General features: G+C 43.4%; 1 protein-coding gene across 1 annotated transcript in view; it reads left to right on the top strand.

The window, feature by feature from the left end:
* LOC126183784 (elongation of very long chain fatty acids protein 7) overlaps positions 1–19,693 on the top strand; it is a 120,953-nt gene that overhangs the window by 47,144 nt on the left and 54,116 nt on the right. The window contains exon 3 of the mRNA XM_049926020.1: positions 14,248–14,438. Coding sequence (XP_049781977.1) covers positions 14,248–14,438 — 191 coding nt within the window. The remainder of the gene's footprint in view (positions 1–14,247; positions 14,439–19,693) is intronic.

Genomic DNA, 19,693 nt, shown 5'->3' with positions numbered 1-19,693 from the left:
CCTTAGGACCACACTCAGACTGTTATCGTACCAGACCAATGGCGGTTAATCCGCTACGATCAGTCTATATTGTGACAGTACCTCTCAAGGATAGACGCTGTGCCCCGTTAACAAACGCATCTATACTGCGTGTCTAATTTCAGTTCGAAGGATCGAAGGAAGATTAGGGTTTAATGTGCCGTCGATGACAACGTCATTAGGGACAGGGCACTAGTTTAGATTGGGGAAGGATGGAGAAGGAAAGTGGCAGTTTTCTTTCCGAGGCATAGTGGCATTTGCCTTAACAGATGTAGTGAAACGCAGAGAATATAAACCCTGATGGTCATAACCGTATTTCAACTGCTGTTCACCCTAAAATAGATAGTATCTTACCAACGAGCCACCTCTACAGGTAATCTAAAATCTAAGCAACATAGATGTCTGAAATTAAAGTTTCACTCTTATTGTGTTTTGTATGATAGAAATTTAACAAGTTTGGCTACTTTAATAACCTTCAAGGGCAATGTGATATCACCTCGACAACATGTTCTCCTATATACTCCACGGACTGGGCTAAAACCACGCAAAATAAATAACATAATTCTCTTGTGGTTTTCTTTTATGAATCTTTACGAAGTAATTGATATAAGTACCTTGAAATTAAGTGCTTCATTGATCCGAACTCGGCACATCACTGTACATATCTGTCATACACAGAGGTGACAAAAGTCATGGGATACATCCTATTATCGTGTTGGACTTCCTTTTGCCCGGATTAGTGTAGCGACTTGACGTGGCATGGTCTCAATAAGTTGTTGGAAGTCCCCTGCAGAAATATTGAGCCATGCTGCCTCTATAGACGTCTATAATGGTGACAGTGTTGCCGAAGCACGATTTTGTGCACGAATTGATCTCTCTATTACGTCCTATGAATGTTTGATCAGGTTCATGTCGGGTGATCTGGATGACCAAATCATTTGCCTGAATTGTCCAGAATGTTCTTCAAACAAATCGCGAACAACTGTGACCCGGTGACATGGCACATTGTCATTATTATTGGATATAGATTCCGTCTTTTATGCAAAAACACTGTTTTTTCTTGCTACCCAAACATGTTTCGGTACCTCTGTGCCATCATCAGTGGGTTTTGTTTACTGAAAACTGTAAAAAGTGAGAATATTTTAGGTTGTATTAATCTAAGAAAGTGAAGCCTAAAGAAAGTTTTTGTTCGTTTTTCTTCTTACCGTGATTTCACATTATATGGTTTTGCAGGACCATTTTTTATGGTGTCCCGCACTGATAGCTAGCCACCTGCAAAAGGTGGAACCTATAACCAATAATTAACAGCAAACACGGAGAGAAAGACTAGACCTGCAGATCCAAAAGATTAACACATTGTCATCCATAAAAATTCCACCTCTGAATGGCTGAAAATGGTCTCCAGGTAGCCAAACATAGCCATGTCCAGTCAATGATCGAGTCAGCTGGACAAGAGGGCCCAGTCTATTCCATGCAAACATAGTCCACATCATTATGGAACCACCAGCAGCTTACACAGTGGATTGTTGACAACCTGGGACCACGGCTTAATGGCATTTACGCCATACACGAACCCTACCATCCGCTATTACGAACTGAAATCGGGACACATCTGACCAGGCCACGGTTTTCCAGTCGTCTAGGGTCCAACTGCTATGGTCACAAGCCCAGGACAGGCGCTGCAAGCGATGTCGTGCTATTAGCAAAGGAACTCGCGTAGCTCGTGTGCTGCCATAATCAATTAACGGCAAATTTCGCGCACTGTCCTAACTGATACGTTCTTCGTACTTCCCACGTTCATTATTGCTGTTATTTCAGGCAGTGTTGCTTGCTGTTAGCAGTGACAACTGTACGCAAACGCTGTTGCTCTCGGTAGTTTAGGAGGGCTGTCGGCCACTGTGTTTACCGCGGTGAGATGTTATGCCTGAAATTTGGTGTTCTCACCACACTCTTGACACCGTGAATCTCGGAATATTGAATCCCCTAATGATTTCGGAAATTGAGTGTCTCATGCATCTAGTTCCAACTATCATTCCGTGTTAAAAGCATGTTAATTCCCGTCGTGCGGCCATAATCACGCCGGAAACCACTTCATATGAATCACACGAGCAAAAATAACAGCTCCGCGAATGCACTGCCCTTTTGTACCTTGTGTAAGCGATACTACCGCCATCTGTATATGTGCAGATCGCTGTCCCATGACTCTTGTCATCTCAGTGTAAATTTGTAGTCTAATAGACTAGATTTTCTCTGTTTAATTTTGCACGTCGTTTTGGGCACGTTGATGTAATGTTTTTACATTTGATGTAACTTAACTGCTTGTCACTTCCGACGGAATCACTCTAACCTTCCCCAATACAAAAAGATTGCGCCTTCTACAATTTTCTGAGTTTTCCATTTATCAGTTTTGGGGTGCAAGATTAGCTGCTGTTATGACGAATATACTGACTGTAAGAGAGGTTATTATCAGGTCTTTGCACATGAAATTTGTTTCCTGTGTTTAGACTTGTCCTCTGAACAACTCCAATAGCTCACGATTATCAACTCTGGGATCTGAGTGCCAACTGTGGGATAATCTGGATCTATACTACAACGCGATTCAGTTTAAAAACGAATATACCGAAACAAGGCAAAAAAGAAAGAGTAAAGCAGGCAGGTAGATAGACAGATAGATAGGTAGACAGACAGATCAGAGTACCCTACACAGTCATAAACATCTAAATTAAGACATTCTCGCGTTGTGAAATCTTGGAAGTTACATGAAGTCCCAGCGGTCTACTGTCTCTATATAAAGAAACATCTACAGTTTAGTCTACAGTGTAATTATTTGAAGTAAATCACAAGCTAGGAATATAGTGTAGACAGTTTCTATAGTTGAGATTTACTTCTAACGCTCACGTGGTTGTATGAGTCTTTGTGTGTCATTTCAGTGGCTCTGAGCACTCTGGGACTTAACATCTGACGTCATCAGTCCCCTACAACTTAGAACTACTTAAACCTAACCAACCTAAGGACATCACACACATCCACACCCGAGGCAGGATTCGAACCTGCGACCATGTCATTTGAGTTCATCTAGATTTTCAGCAAAGACCTTTTTCTGCGTAACTTACTGTTTATGACCGTCCTTCAGTCTTAGTGGCGGAAGACCCACCGCCTCCGTAGTCAATTGTCTCCAGGTAACGGAAGGTCTTCATCCCGTTGGAATAAGTCCAATCTCCAACTCACAATCACAAATTGTTTTTTGTTCTTCATTAGTTATAACTGTGACATTTGTAATGGGATGTATTAGTAAGGTGGTATTGCTGTTTTCCTGATGTTCCTGACGGATGCTGCCGTTGATTTCACTAACGCCAATGCCTATGCGCTGTCATTCCTACTATCTTGTATTTCATTAACGTTGTCATTTTTTTTCGGTTTCCTCCTTCAGTTCAGCAACTCCCGCATCTTGACTCACAATCATATTTCATCTCGTCTTAACAGATAGTTTTACAGCTCATTATGGGATCTAACATTCATTACTTGATGATTAGCCCACTTCACGCAAATCCTTAAGCACGTGACATACTGGATTCTTGGGGAACTCAACGTGGAAAACACTGAATGTAATCATATGACATACATTCCGACTAATACTTTTTTTTAACCCAGTAGTACCGGTATACCATCCTCCTACGTACTCTTTATATGCTACTGAGAGTGAAACTGCTCTAAAATAGCAGTTTTGTTCTTCGCATTCAGAACATATTCACATTTAATGGAAATTTCCGTTTAACTCTTTATGAAGCATTGTATCAGAATAATCTGGATGTACAATAGTTCTCTAATCCCAACAGAGTACAACAATTAAAAAACAATTGATTCACTGTCTCAGAGGATATAATATACACACATGAAAATTAAATTTTGCATCACCTCGGTTCCGAGAGTTCCTGAGCCTGTACATCACCATCAACATCATCTCTGCCCTTTACATGTTGTAGCACCATACAGCGAGACCTTCAGAGGTGGTGCTACAAATCGCTGTACACACCTGTACCTCTAATACCCCGTAACACGTCTTCTTTTATTGATGCATGCCTGTATTCGTCGTGACATTCTATCCACAATTTCATCAAGGTACTGTTGGTCCAGATTGTCCCACTACTCAACGGCGATTCGTCATAGATCCCTCAGAGTGGTTGCTGGGACACGGCGTCCATAAACAACTCTTTTGAATCTATCCCAGGCATGTTCGACAGGGTTCATGTCTGGAGAACATGCTATCCACTCTAGTCGAACGATGTCGTTATCTTGAATGAAGTCATTCACAAGATGTGCACTATGGGAGCGCTAATTGTCGTCCATGAAGATGAATGCCTCGCTATTATGCTGCCGATATGGTTGCACTATCTGTCGGAGGATGGCACTCACGTATCGTACAGCCGTTACGGCGTCTTCCATGACCAGCAGCGGCGTACGTCGGCCCCACACAATGCCACCTCAAAACAGCAGGGAACCTCCACCTTGCTGCACTCACTGGACGGTGTGTCTAAGGCGTTCAGCCTGACCGGGTTGCCTCCAGACACGTCTCCGACGATTGTCTGGTTGAAGGCATATGCGACAATCATCGATGAAGAAAACGTAATGCCAATCCTGAGAGTTCCATTCGGCATGTTGTTGGGTCCATCTGTACCGCGCTGCATTATGTCGTGGTTGCAAAGATGGACCTCGCCATGGACGTCGGGAGTGAAGTTGCGCATCATGCAGCCTATTGCACACAGTTTGAATCGTAACACGACGTCCTGTGGCTGTACGAAAAGCGTTATTCAACATGGTGGCGTTACTGACGTCCTGTGGCTGTACGAAAAATGTTATTCAACATGGTGGCGTTACTATCAGGGTTCCTCCGAACCATAATCCGTAGGTAGGGATCATCCACTGCAGTAGTAGCCCTTGGACGGCCTGAGGGAGGCATGTCATCGACAGTTCCTGTCTCTCTGTATCTCCTTCATGTGCGAACAACATCGCTTTGGTTCACTCCAAGACGCCTGGACACTTTCCTTGTTGAGAGCCGTTTCTAGCACAAAGTAACAATGCGGACGCGATCGAACCGCGGTATTGACCGTCTAGGCATGGTTGAACTACAGACAACACGAGCCGTGTACCTTCTTCCTGATGGAATGACTAGAACTGATCAGCTGTCTGATCCCCTCCGTCTAATAGGCGCTGCTCATGCATTGTTGTTTATATCTTTGGGCGGGTTTAGCGGCTGCTGTGGCCGAACAATGCTATGCGCTTCAGTCCGGAATCGAGCTGCTGATACGGTCGCAGGTTCGAATCCTGCCTCGTTCATGGATGTGTGAGATGTCCTTAGGTTAGTTAGGTTTAAGCAGTTCTAAGTCTAGGGGACTGATGACCTCAGATGTTAAGTCCCATAGTGTTTGGAACCAAAAGGCGGGTTAAGTGACATCTCTGAATAGTCAAAGGGACTGTGTCTGTGATGCAATATCCACAGTCAACGTCTATCTTCAGGAGTTCTGGGAACCTGGGTAATGCAAAACTTTTTTTGATGTGAGTATATAGTCTTCATCACGCAGTAAATTACATAAAGTAACTTGGCTACATATTGCAGTCCAAATAAAAAGTGATCGTATGGTATTGATGGCCGGGAGTCCCCACCTGGGGAAGTTCAACCGTCGTGGTTTTCCCAGTTGATGCCACTCTGGGCGACTTGCGTGTGGATGATGATTAGGAAAACACAACACCCAACGACTGAGAGTAGAAAATCACCGACCCGGTCGGAAACCGAACCCGGGCCCCCTGCAGGGCAGTCAGACACGCTGACCACTCAGTTAAGGAGACGGCTTGATCCAAACAAACAGCACATAAGATTTTACAATACCATTTTAGTCCTAGGATTGTTACATTGCAATGCGAGTAGTCCTTAATCGTGTCAACAGTCGTTTAGGACCATGAAAATCGTAGAAACAATTCGTTGCCATGCGTCACGGAGCAAATTTATGTTGACTCACGAGCAATGTACCCTCATGTTGTATACCATTCTGTCCACAGTAATCAATCACTGTACCTCTTGGGTCATGAAATGGATTATAGCAACATGGGAATGCTTTTCCAAACGTTGGGCCTCCCATGCTGTCACAGAAGAGACGCAGAAAATCGTTTGTGACGTAACCTTGTCGGACTTCATGGCTAAGTAAAGCGTGGGATGTACTCGTCTCAGTAGCAAGGACGGACGCCAACTTCAATTGTGATCGCGTTCGCCTACAAAGTAGGCTACTGGGTGAGGCCCATCAAGAAGTCATCACATTACTAAAATTCCGTGCATAATATCTGACTGTTCAATTGTTCCTCCAAGAAGGCCACGGCCGATTCCCTTTTCAGCCCTTGCCAGGCTCATGTTAAGGCTTGTCGCTAATAACCTTGACATTGCGGGATGTTAACCTCCAGATTTTTTCAACAAGTTTTGTTGTCCATCTAGGTTTAATTCATTTGATAGGCAGTAAAATTTGTCGTACAAAAACTGAATGCGCGTTTCTCCCCCAAAACCGCAATATGTCCATTTTTAAGCTTTTTACTGACTTTGATATCCAGTAATACCAGTACAGTTTGTTGCAGTTTTCCATTAATATGTGACAAATTCAGAACGATTTTAGGTGCACATTTAAGAAAATAAATCTGCTAGAAACCAGAGCAGACCACCGGGCGTAGCACCGCGTTGATTCAGACAGCGATCTCATTATGAGACCGACCGAAGGGGCACAAAGGTTAAAACACTGAACTCACATTAAGGAAGAACAGGTTTAAATTCGTCGTCAGATAATCTAGTTTTAAGTATTGAACAGTTTTCCTAAATCATTTAAGGCAAATGCCTGAATGCCTTTGAAACGGGCGCAGCCGATCCTCTTCATTCTGAGTTTGTACTCCGTCTAAAATGACCTTATTGTCGATGGGTCTTTAAGCTCTTATCTTACTTTCTTTGTTTTACGTCCAGAAGGAGTGGCGTTCAAATTTCCTTCCGACATTTCTGAGTTCGGTATACGTGACATTCTTAAATCGTTGAAGGATTTATTGAAAAAGGTCAGGACCGATTTATACCCAGATCTTTTTCTAGCAAATGTATATCTGAGTCTCTAATTATTTATATGTTGACAGTATCGAGATGATTTAAGTAATGATATTTCCTGAAAGATGGGAATTGTGTTTGTATTTCGAAGCCTTGCCTTTCGCACGCCATACTTTTACGCCGAACATATCCGGGCGCGTTGTACGAGGGCTATGTTTCTTTTATATTATTATTATTATTTATTTTTCAACTCTCCAATCGGTCGCGAAACTGAAACCACAGTGAAAATCAAAAATTTTTATTTGAAACATTGAAACACACCTTGGATGAGAATTCCGCCTTATGCAAGAAACCTTTGGAGTTTTGTTTCACCCAGACATGTTACAGCACTTTTTATGCTATCTTCAGTGGGTTACTTTATTACCTTTCTGTAGAACTGTTGTTACATATTAACGTTTAGAGAAAACATTTGGGCTGGCCGTGGTGGCCGAGCGGTTCTAGGCACTTCAGTACGGAACCACGCGACTGCTACTGTCGCAGGCTCGAATCCTGCCTCGGGCGTGGATGTGTGTGCTGTCCTTAGGTTAGTTAGGTTTAAGTAGTTCTAAGTTCTAGGGGACTGATGACCTCAGATGTTAAGTCCCATAGTGCTCAGAGCCATCTGAACCATTTTTTGAAAACATTTGGTACAAAATATTTACATTTGCAATTAAGTGACTTGTCAAATATTATACATGGTTTGTTTCCAGTTTACAGTTGTGATATGTATTACTGGGCTGATTCGTTGTACGTCGTTTATTACAATATGTCTAAAGTTCTGGTTTTATTGCTTATTTGCAAAAAGGAGTGGATGTATGCATTAGTTTATACACCTTACCTGAGGCTGTTGAATGTTTATGTTGCTATCTGTGAGTCCGCTACACAGTCTACAACGTGTCATCTGCAGACAGCAAACCGTAATTTTTATTTTTACTTATTATACATTTCCGTACGAAAAGCCCTAAGTAACACGCAAAATAACGCGGTACGTACTTATTCTCGTTTGTAAGTACATAAGAAACAAAAATAAAAATTATATTTTGCTGTTTGCAGATGAAAAGTTGTAGATCGTGTAGCAGACTCACAGATACCAACATAAACACTGAATAGCTTCAAGTGAGGTATCTAAACTTATGCATACATACATACCTTTTTGCAAATAAGCTATAAAACCAGAACATAAGACACATTCTAATAAACAAGATACAATGCATCAGCCCAGTAATACGCATATCAACTATGAACTGCAAACAAACAATGTATAATATTTGACAACAATCACTTCATTCACAAATGTAAATATCTTGTAACAAATGTTTTCTCTAAACGTTAATATCTAATAACTGTTTTACAGAAAGGAAATAAGGTAACCCACTGAAGATAGCGCAAAAATTGCTGAAACATGCAGTTTTTTAGCAAGCACGGAAATAAGAAGAACTGCAACACCATTAGATGATTACTGAGACACACCTTCCAGCTTCTTCTCTTCGTACACGCCGCTCCTATTTAGACATTTATCGCAGCGTGGCACAACCTTGCCGGTACCCTCGCCATGGACGGCAGCCACATGTGCTTCCTGGCAATTCCCTATGCTGGTCTGCAGTTCGTTGTCTGTACCAAACTGCTGTCCTCATAGCCAGCGTTTCATGTGAGCAGAGAGATAAAAATCAGAGGGAGCGAAGTCCGGAATGTATGGTGGGTGATCATGCACGTCCCGTCGAAAGCTCTGCATAGCGTCTTCCTTGCGCTTTCTTTGTGCGGCTGTGCATTGTCATGGAGATGGAAATGCATGACAGTTACGTTATGCAGTTTGCATGAAATGAGGCGGAAACCCTCATCAAGAACTTCACACTTTCGGGAGACACTACTATGCTCAGCATCTTACGGGCTCACTGTTCTCAGAATTGAAAAGTGCGACATGACGTAATCGATAGGCATACTAGAGACACTGCACAACACATCTGTGCAAGGTTTCCTTGGATTTTCACTAATTTCGCGATCGATTGGCGGTTGAGAAATCCTGCTGTTATCCCTCTCCTATTATTCAAATCATACAGAAGCTTTCCAGTATCCTGTTGAGTTGGTGTAGTATATCTTTGCCCGGAAAAGTTAAGCGTTCAGATATGTGCCAGGCGGCTACATACTATTTTATTCTGTCAATAATTTTCGAAGCAAGCTACACTTTGCTGTAGTGAGAAAGATTTAATTTGGAATTATAAATGGTAATTAAATTCTGCCTCAGTAGCTGAGTCGTCAGCTGCCATTTGGGAGACCCGGGTTCGATTCCCGGTACTCGCAAGCAATTTTCCTTGGTGAGAGGAATGCTGCGGAGTGCACTCAGCCTCTTGATGCCAACTGAGGAGATACTTGAAGAAGAAGTAGCGGGTCCACGGTACGGGAGATCGATGTGCTGACCACATGGCCCTCCATATTGCATCCGAATGATACCACGAGGCAGAGGATGATACGGCGGCCCGTTGAAATCCCTTGGTGCTTCACCACCTGGACGGGGAGCTTATTACATTCTGCTGATTGTTGTCACCGAGGTGTTCGATCTGAATAATTCCCTAGAGATCTAATTATGAATACTTAGTGATAGCTATATGTATTTTGAATATAAACTGAAGAACCGAAGAAACTGGTACACCTGCCTAATATCGAGTAGAGCCCCAGCGAGCACGCAGAATTCCCACGGCACGACGGGGCATGGACTCGACTAATGTCTGTAGTAGTGCTGGAGGGACTTGAATCCTGCGGGGCTGTCCATAAATCCGTAAGAGTACCAGGGAGTGAGATCTCTTCTGAATAGCACGTTCCAAGTAGCAATTCTGAACTTGTTGAGTATCGCATTGTCCTGCTGGAATTGCGCTAGTCCGTCAGAATGCACAATGGACATGAATGGGTGCAGGTGATCAGACAAGATGCTTAGGTACATGTCGCCTGTCAGAGTCGTAGAGTCGTATGTAGACGTATCAGTGGTCCCATATGGATGATGTTTCGTTCAATGGTTCGCTGATGGCCCAGCATCGAAATCTGCAGCAATTTGCGGAATGGTTGCACTTCTGTCACGTTGAACGATTCTCTTCAATCGTCGCCGGTCCAGTTCTTACAGAATCTTTTTCCGTGCGCAACGATGTCGGAGATTTGATGTTTTAGCCGATTCCTGATATCACGGTACAAAAATGGTTCAAATGGCTCTGAGCACTATGGGACTCAACTGCTGTGGCCATAAGTCCCCTAGAACTTAGAACTACTTAAACCTAATTAACCTAAGGACAGCACACAACACCCAGACATCACGAGGCAGAGAAAATCCCTGACCCCGCCGGGAATCGAACCCGGGAACCCGGGCGTGGGAAGCGAGAACGCTACCGCACGACCACGAGATGCGGGCTATCACGGTACACTCATGAAATGGTCGTGCAGGAAATCCCCACTTCATCGCTACCTCGGATATGCTGCGTCTCATCGTTCATGCGCCGACTATAACACCACATTCAAATTCGCTTAAATCTTGATAACCTGCCATTGTAACAGCAGTAAATGTAACAACAGCGCCAGACACTTTTTGTCTTATACAGGGTGTTACAAAAAGGTACGGCCAAACTTTCATGAAACATTCCTCACACACAAATAAAGAAAAGATGTTATGTGGACATGTGTCCGGAAACGCTTAATTTCCGTCTTAGAGCTCATTTTAGTTTCGTCAGTATGTACTATATTTCCTCGATTCACCGCCATGATTTCATACGGGGTACTCTACCTGTGCTGGTAGTACGACACAACATGTGGTTCATGTACGATGGAGCTCCTGCAAATTTCAATCGAAGTGTTCGTACGCTTCTCAACAACAGATTCGGTGACCGATGGATTGGTAGGGGCGGACCAATTCCATGACCACCACGCTCTCAAGACCTCAACCCTCTTGACTTTCATTTGTGGGGCCATTTGAAAGTTCTTGTCTACGCAACCCCGGTACCAAATGTAGAGACTCTTCGTGCTCGTATTGTGGACGGCTGTGATACAATACGCCATTCTCCAGGGTTGCATCAGCGCATCAGGGATTCCATGCGACGGAGGGTGGAAGCATGTATCCTCGCTAACGGAGGACATTTTGAACATTTCCTGTCACAAAGTGTTTGAAGTCACGCTGGTACCTTCTGTTGCTATGTGTTTCCATTCCATGATTAATGTGATTTGAAGAGAAGTAATAAAATGCGCTCTAACGTGGTAAGTAAGCGTTTCCGGACAAATGTTCACATAACATATTTTCTTTCTTTGTGTGTGAGGAATGTTTCCTGAAAGTTTGGCCGTACCTTTTTGTAACGCTCTGTATAGTCACTGCCGACCGCAGCGCCGTATTCTGCCTGTTTAAATATCTCTGTATTCATACACGTAAGCCTATACCAGTTTCTTTGGCGTTTCAGTGAATATTGATTTCTTTTTTTCGTATGGCAGGCCTATCATAATCTTAGATAAGGCTGTAATTTTCGAAGATATTTCTTAGCATGGAAAAGTGCTATCAGGACGAATATCAGTGTATGTTTATGAAGAACGCCTAACCATTCTAGCCGGCCGGAGTGGCCGAGCGGTTCTAGGCGCTCCAGTCTGGAACCGCGCGACCGCTACGGTCGCAGTTTCGAATCCTGCCTCGGGCATGGATGTGTGTGATGTCCTTAGGTTAGTTAGGTTTAAGTAGTTCTAAGTTCTGGGGGACTGATGACCTCAGCAGTTAAGTCCCATAGTGCTCAGAGCCATTTGAACCATTTAACCATTCTAAGCATTTTAACAATAATATTGGAGTCACATATTCGTACTGGTGTTTGTTGATAATGATAAGGATACATAAAAAAGAACTACAGAAACCACTAAGTAAAGGTTTGAAAGAAAAGTGAATTGTTCTTGTACACAACGTCCTCTTAAATCTTACAAATAAGGATGCATTACTCTGCTGGTTCTACACTCCTGGAAATGGAAAAAAGAACACATTGACACCGGTGTGTCAGACCCACCATACTTGCTCCGGACTCTGCGAGAGGGCTGTACAAGCAATGATCACACGCACGGCACAGCGGACACACCAGGAACCGCGGTGTTGGCCGTCGAATGGCGCTAGCTGCGCAGCATTTGTGCACCGCCGCCGTCAGTGTCAGCCAGTTTGCCGTGGCATACGGAGCTCCATCGCAGTCTTTAACACTGGTAGCATGCCGCGACAGCGTGGACGTGAACCGTATGTGCAGTTGACGGACTTTGAGCGAGGGCGTATAGTGGGCATGCGGGAGGCCGGGTGGACGTACCGCCGAATTGCTCAACACGTGGGGCGTGAGGTCTCCACAGTACATCGATGTTGTCGCCAGTGGTCGGCGGAAGATGCACGTGCCCGTCGACCTGGGACCGGACCGCAGCGACGCACGGATGCACGCCAAGACCGTAGGATCCTACGCAGTGCCGTAGGGGACCGCACCGCCACTTCCCAGCAAATTAGGGACACTGTTGCTCCTGGGGTATCGGCGAGGACCATTCGCAACCGTCTCCATGAGGCTGGGCTACGGTCCCGCACACCGTTAGGCCGTCTTCCGCTCACGCCCCAACATCGTGCAGCCCGCCTCAAGTGGTGTCGCGACAGGCGTGAATGGAGGGACGAATGGAGACGTGTCGTCTTCAGCGATGAGAGTCGCTTCTGCCTTGGTGCCAATGATGGTCGTATGCGTGTTTGGCGCCGTGCAGGTGAGCGCCACAATCAGGACTGCATACGACCGAGGCACACAGGGCCAATACCCGGCATCATGGTGTGGGGAGCGATCTCCTACACTGGCCGTACACCACTGGTGATCGTCGAGGGGACACTGAATAGTGCACGGTACATCCAAACCGTCATCGAACCCATCTTTCTACCATTCCTAGACCGGCAAGGGAACTTGCTGTTCCAACAGGACAATGCACGTCCGCATGTATCCCGTGCCACCCAACGTGCTCTAGAAGGTGTAAGTCAACTACCCTGGCCAGCAAGATCTCCGGATCTGTCCCCCATTGAGCATGTTTGGGACTGGATGAAGCGTCGTCTCACGCGGTCTGCACGTCCAGCACGAACGCTGGTCCAACTGAGGCGCCAGGTGGAAATGGCATGGCAAGCCGTTCCACAGGACTACATCCAGCATCTCTACGATCGTCTCCATGGGAGAATAGCAGCCTGCATTGCTGCGAAAGGTGGATATACACTGTACTAGTGCCGACATTGTGCATGCTCTGTTGCCTGTGTCTATGTGCCTGTGGTTCTGTCAGTGTGATCATGTGATGTATCTGACCCCAGGAATGTGTCAATAAAGTTTCCCCTTCCTGGGACAATGAATTCACGGTGTTCTTATTTCAATTTCCAGGAGTGTATTTACTCAGATGGTTGTACAGAACCTGAGACACATTAACAATCAAAATAATCATAACTAGTAAACGATCCATTTTTAATGCTCACTGGACATAGTTTCTTGATTAACTGATGAACTACAGCAATGAGCCTGCCGGCCGTGGTGGCCGAGCGGTTCTAGGCGCTACAGCCTGGAACCGCGCGACAGCTACGGTCGCAGGTTCGAATACTGCTTCGGGCATGGATGTGTGTGATCTCTTTAGGTTAGTTAGGTTTAAGTAGTACTAAGTTCTAGGGGACTGATGACCTTAGAAGTTAAGTCCCATAGTGCTCAGAGCCATTTGAACCATTTTTGAACAGCAATGAGCCACTTTTAGGTACTTTATTTCGCAGTGGCACCTTCTACGATCTCGCTCAACTGCAGCTAGTGAAATCCCGAAATGCATCATGAGAAAATATAGTACAAAAAGTGGTATGGCCTTGTATTTCTTCAACTGACTGAATCTAATGCTGCGGTTCTCAGACAACACTCTCATGGATGTAACAGTAATTATTTCTTTTGCACTTCTGGCGTTTCTGTACTTAATTACGAGACGTCCAGTGAAACAGGTTCACTTCGATAGTAAGACATTATTCTTATACTTAGATACTAACAATGATTTCCTTGGTGAAGTTTGATATTCATAATCCACATCTAATGCGAGCAGATTGCTAACAGGTGGCACGGCTTAAGCAGGTAAAAGTAATGCGCGAGTGTTTGCAGACCCCCTGGTGGACCAGTGGCTGCTGATGGACTCGCCGGTGCCGCTGCTGCTCATCCTGGGCTTCTACCTGTACTTCGTGCTGAAGCTGGGGCCCGCGCTCATGGCCCACCGCAAGCCCTTCGAGCTGCAGAAAGTGCTCATCTTCTACAACGCCTACCAGGTCGTCTTCAGCGTGTGGCTGTGCCTAATGGTAAGTAGGGTGCTAACTTTCGCTTGTCCTACCCACGTGCCACTCTAAGACATAAGGAAATTTCTTACCAAACGGTCCCTTCAAGGTTACCTTTCTTTTTATTTTTTATTATTTTTTCCTTCATTAAATCGAGTTCTGTCTCTGAACTTTTCACCATTGTAGCAACAACACATCAGGTCTTTCCTCTTTGAATGTATATAGCTATAATTATACTGAAGGAGGCCAAAGGGACACATCTCTACTTACCTGATGTACGAAGTGCCGTAGTTGTTTTGGCTTGGCGAGAACACTGAACATTTCGCCATGGTAACAGAAAGATAGCATCTACCGGTTTCTCGTGTTATTGGTTGCACTAAAATACACTCTAATCTTAGATGTGCCAGCCATAAGACGAGATGAAGCTTGGCATTTAAATTACGTTTTCTTATATCTAACAGAGAGGTACTTCGAAATTGAAAACTATTTTCAGAGAATTCTATGATAGGCCCAAATGTTACTAATGTCCTGAGTTCATTAAAAAACATAAAGCAATTTCGTTCCAACAGTTAACAAAGAAAAATATAAAGAATCAACATATCAGACTGAAGGTAATTCAGATTAATAAAAATTATGTGAAAGCAAAATGTGATGAAACAGAGAAGTTACATAAAAAATTGATACTTTTGGAGTTCATTAAAGATTAAAAAATTACCGGGAACGGGAAAAAGGAAAAATCCTAGTTTAAATCACAAATAAACAAGGAAACCTAATTCTGGATAATGATATCGAAAAGATAGAACGATAGGATTGATGTCGAATACTCTAAAAGTCGTCTTCAAAATCATTCACAATCGAATATACGAAAAAAATTAATAATATGAGTGAAAAACAGTTTGGATTTCGTAACAGTATGGTTGCCAGAGAAGCCCGATTTGCAATGAAAATTTTGATATAAAAACGCCCACGTTTGCATCAGGATGTAGTGCTGGAGTTCACTGATTACGAAAACGACTTTTACAAGTGAAAGATGATAAACTGGTGATTCCATTGGAAGAAAGTGAAATCGGCCATCGATCTATTAGAATAGTTAAAAGCATGTACTAGCAACAGACCGCCATTATGAATTGCGACGGTCAGACGTCAGAAGAATGCAAGGAGTAAGACAACCCTAGGTTCTGTCTCCACTCCTATTTAATTATTATTCGGAGACAAATACAGGCAAGCTATATAAAACATAGAAATAGAAATGACAGTCAGTGGAAAAATGATTAGCAAAATACACTATGCTGATGACGCAATAATACTGCAAAACGTTTAACACAGCTAAAGACACTATTTGAAAAAAAAAATTAGTAGAGTGAACGACAATTTTCACCTCAAAAAATAATTTAGTAAAGCCAAATACATGATTATTAGCAAAACTACAAAAATCTCCCCCGATGTTACTACTTACACCATACCAATTTAAAGAGTACCAAAACACACTCTGACGGCAAAAAAATAAAACAATCGCAATACCAACAAGGAGTTGTGCGACATAAACAAAAGTTGGTAGGCATGTTCCTACATCTGAAAGATGATTTATATTAAAATTTTGCACCAGTCGCATAAGACGAAAGCCGATTTCACTTTCTTCCGATAGGATCATTATGAGGATGCAAATCACGTTTGCTCTAAATACACGTTGTAACGATCGTGAATGTTAGTTACCTTTGAGACTGGACGTGGTGAGCTTATGGTGGTCAAGAATGAGTTAAAATGCGACAAAGACATTATCAACACCTTACTGAGTAATGGCTACGAGAAGCTGGATGTTCCTTCTACAATATTGCAGAAAGCCTTGGCAGGAATGTAGCCACTGAACATGATTGTTGGTAATGGTGGTCACGAAAATGTACAGTCGCAAGAAGACGGATTCCGGACGACCACGTGGCACTACCGAGAGGGTAGACCATAGTGTTCGGTGTATAGATCTAGTGCATCGCACTGCATCTGCAGCAACAATTTGAGCACCAGTTGGTATCACAGTGGCACAATGAACTGTTACAAATCAGTTACTTCAAAGACAACTCCGAGCAAGACGCTCTACAGCATGCATTCCACTGACCCCAAACCACCACCATTTGCAACTTGTCAAGTGAAAGCTGGTTCCGCCTCGGTGACAGCGATGGCCGTGTGTTGATTAGGAGGCGGCCTGTTGAGGGCCAGCAACCAACATGTCTGCGTGCTAGACGCACTGGACCTACACTGGAGTTATCGTCTGGGACGCGTTTTCATATGACAGGAGGAGCACACTCGTGTTTCTCTCACGTACCCTGATTGCAAATTTGTGCGTCAATCTGGTGATTCGACAGGTTGTGCTGACATTGATGAATAGCATTCCAAGGGGTGTTTTGCAGCAGGATCTCGCTCGCCCACACACCGCTGTTGTAACCGTACATGCTCTACAGAGTGTCGACATGTTGACTCGGTCTGTTCGATCACCAGATCTGTCTCCAATGCTGGGACATCATCGGACGACAACTCCAGCGTCATCCACAAACACCATTGCCTGTCCCTATATTGACCGACCAAGTGCAATAAGCATGGAACTACATCCCACAAACTGACCTCCAACACCTGTACAACACAATACACACATTTTGCATGCGTACAACGGTTATTAATGTACCAGCACTCCACATTAGCAATAGCTTATCTGCAGCTTACATTAACGTGTGATCTTGCAATGTTAATCAATTAAACATGTTACCTAGACAAACGTACTCCCGAAATTTCATTACTCTACATTAATTATTTTTTGGTGCTGAGATTTTTTCCGTCAGTATTTTGATCAATGATAACCCTCGATCAAATCCAGGAAATCAGTAGCAAAATTGAATAAGTTAGAGTTGCCTTTTTGAAGATTAGAATGTTTTTTACCAAAACGTGCAGTTAAGACTCTGAATTATTAAATGTTACGTAATCCCCGCACTCTTGCACGGAATGGAATCATGAACACTAAATAAGGCAATAATGATGAAGATTAAGTTATCAGAAATGTGGCTATATCTACAAGTGTTAAAAATATCCTGGACACAAAGAATTACCGGTGAAGAAGTTCTAAGGAGAATCGATAAGAGTAAGAAACTGAGGAACAGAATCAAAACCAGAAAACTACAATATTATGAGGAGAAAGGTCCAATATTCTGAGATTCATAACGGAAGGAAAAATTGCAGGGAAAGGATCAATAGGAAGAAGATGAACATCGTGGCTGCAGAGTCTGAGAGAGTGCTTCGGATGGCCTTCCCTATCACTGTTTAGATAGTCAAATTCAAAGAAAAAATATTTACCATAATGACTACCAACCTCCGAAGAGAGGTAGTTCCAGCAGTAGTTATTAAACGATATAACAACAAAGGTACACATGCATCATAACACGCTAACAATACGTTCTAGAACGCCACGCATAAAAACGGGATTTATCCGGGACTCACACCTCGGGTTTTGTTGGTGATAGTAAGGTAGGGTCAAGTGTTTTGAATAGCGCCTGACCTAGCGACCATTTGTTTACCCAACAATAGGATCGTCTGAATTTATCCTACAGTACAGGGTCAAAGTATGAATATTACACACTTCCTCCTGCTTAGGCAAATGAAGATAATGAGTTGGTTCTTTTTGCATTGGATGTTGTCTACGGTATGCCTTAAGGAATTATGGAGGCACCATTTGGTTCATTGGCGGTTCCTGAGAAAACCCCGAAAAAAGGATTTTTCACCATTTTTACGCGATCAGCAGCGGATATCTACCATGTTCCCGTTTCCAGAAATCTTTACCTCTTATCGAGAAACACCTCAAAAACATGGTCCCTGGGTACCAAAACCGAGCCGCAGATTCCAAGACGGCTATGGACAGCAAATAGCTGAAATTTTTGCTATATATTCTTAGTATAACTGTCTCAAAGACCTTGAAAATTTTCTTGATATCCTTATCCGTTTCCTAGATACAGAGTTAGTAATTACCCTACCTGTACACGTAATATCGGTATGAGGGGCAAACGTGATTTTTAAAATGACGTAGCACGGAGAAATATGCGGTAAGGTGTCTTCATCATGATCAGAAGGTTTTGGGGACCCCATTTTGTGGTACTGAAGCACATGCAAAACTTTGTTGCACGTAAAATTCTATCTGAGGTATAAAATTAATTCTGAGTTTTTTTATTTCACCTAAGTAAATCACCAACATTTTACTGACCCATAAAACTCTTTTCATATGAGTGATACGTCACTCTGTAGCAGAAAAAGAAAGGAACCAGAGCACAAAAAGGCGAATATATACCTGTGTAAAAGACTGACTGACAAGTGGGATTCCAGTTACCTCATTCTGCCTTCTTCAGACCATTTAAAAATTTCTCAGATATTCTGGCATGCGAACGCATTCTCGTTTCTATGCTGAGAGAAGGAGACAGTGGCAGTGGGAAAGAGACGGGAAAGTAATAAATACTGGAAGATAGTAGACATTCATTGTGGTATAGAAAGAGCTACGGAGAAAATGGCAGTGTGAGAGAAAGAGAGGGACACAGTGGCAGCGGAACAGTGGCAGGACAGTACCAGCAAAAAAGTTAAGGAGACAGTGCCAGAGGGAGAGGGATAAAGAGAAGGAGAAAGTGGAAGTGGATAATGATAGTGATTTGGGCGGAAAGAGTGAGTGAGAATGGGCAAGTGGGAGTGGATGGGTATGGGCATGTACAGCGCTGGATTAGTGGGTGTGTGGCAGTTGTAGAAAAGGGGAGCTTGTGGGAGTGAGAGGTGAGTTGCATGTTAAAAAGAGCACGAATATATTCGCACGACAAAATATTTGGGAAAATTTTTCAAGATGCTGAGGAAGGTAGAATGAGGTAACTGGTACCCCAATTTTCAGTTTGTCATTTAAACAGAAGCATATTCGCTTCTATCGGAGCAGTTTTCCTTTGGTATCTGTACAAAACTAGTTTATTTTTAAAGAAGTTCGATGGAAAGTGGATAGCCCTTTCAGAAAAAGCAGAGTGTAGGAAGGAGAACTACATAAACTGCATGTTTATCACTTCGTCTAATTGTATTAAGAAGGATGTTTGAGGACAATCGTTCCTTCGCATGCTAAGAATTTTAATAGCAAATGGTCCAGACGCAAGATCTGACGTATGAAACTACCTCTGGATGAAAATGTGAGGGACACGTGTTGCTGGCTGTCTACTGCCAGACGATATGACGATATAAGACAAGGAGTATCATCAATATCTTCACTCTGAATTGCTAGA

The sequence above is a fragment of the Schistocerca cancellata genome, chromosome 4 (assembly GCF_023864275.1).
Source record: "Schistocerca cancellata isolate TAMUIC-IGC-003103 chromosome 4, iqSchCanc2.1, whole genome shotgun sequence".
In the NCBI taxonomy this organism is placed as follows: Eukaryota; Metazoa; Arthropoda; class Insecta; order Orthoptera; family Acrididae; genus Schistocerca; species Schistocerca cancellata.
The sequence above is the reverse complement of the archived record's forward strand: the minus strand, read 5'-3'. Positions and strand labels throughout refer to the sequence as shown.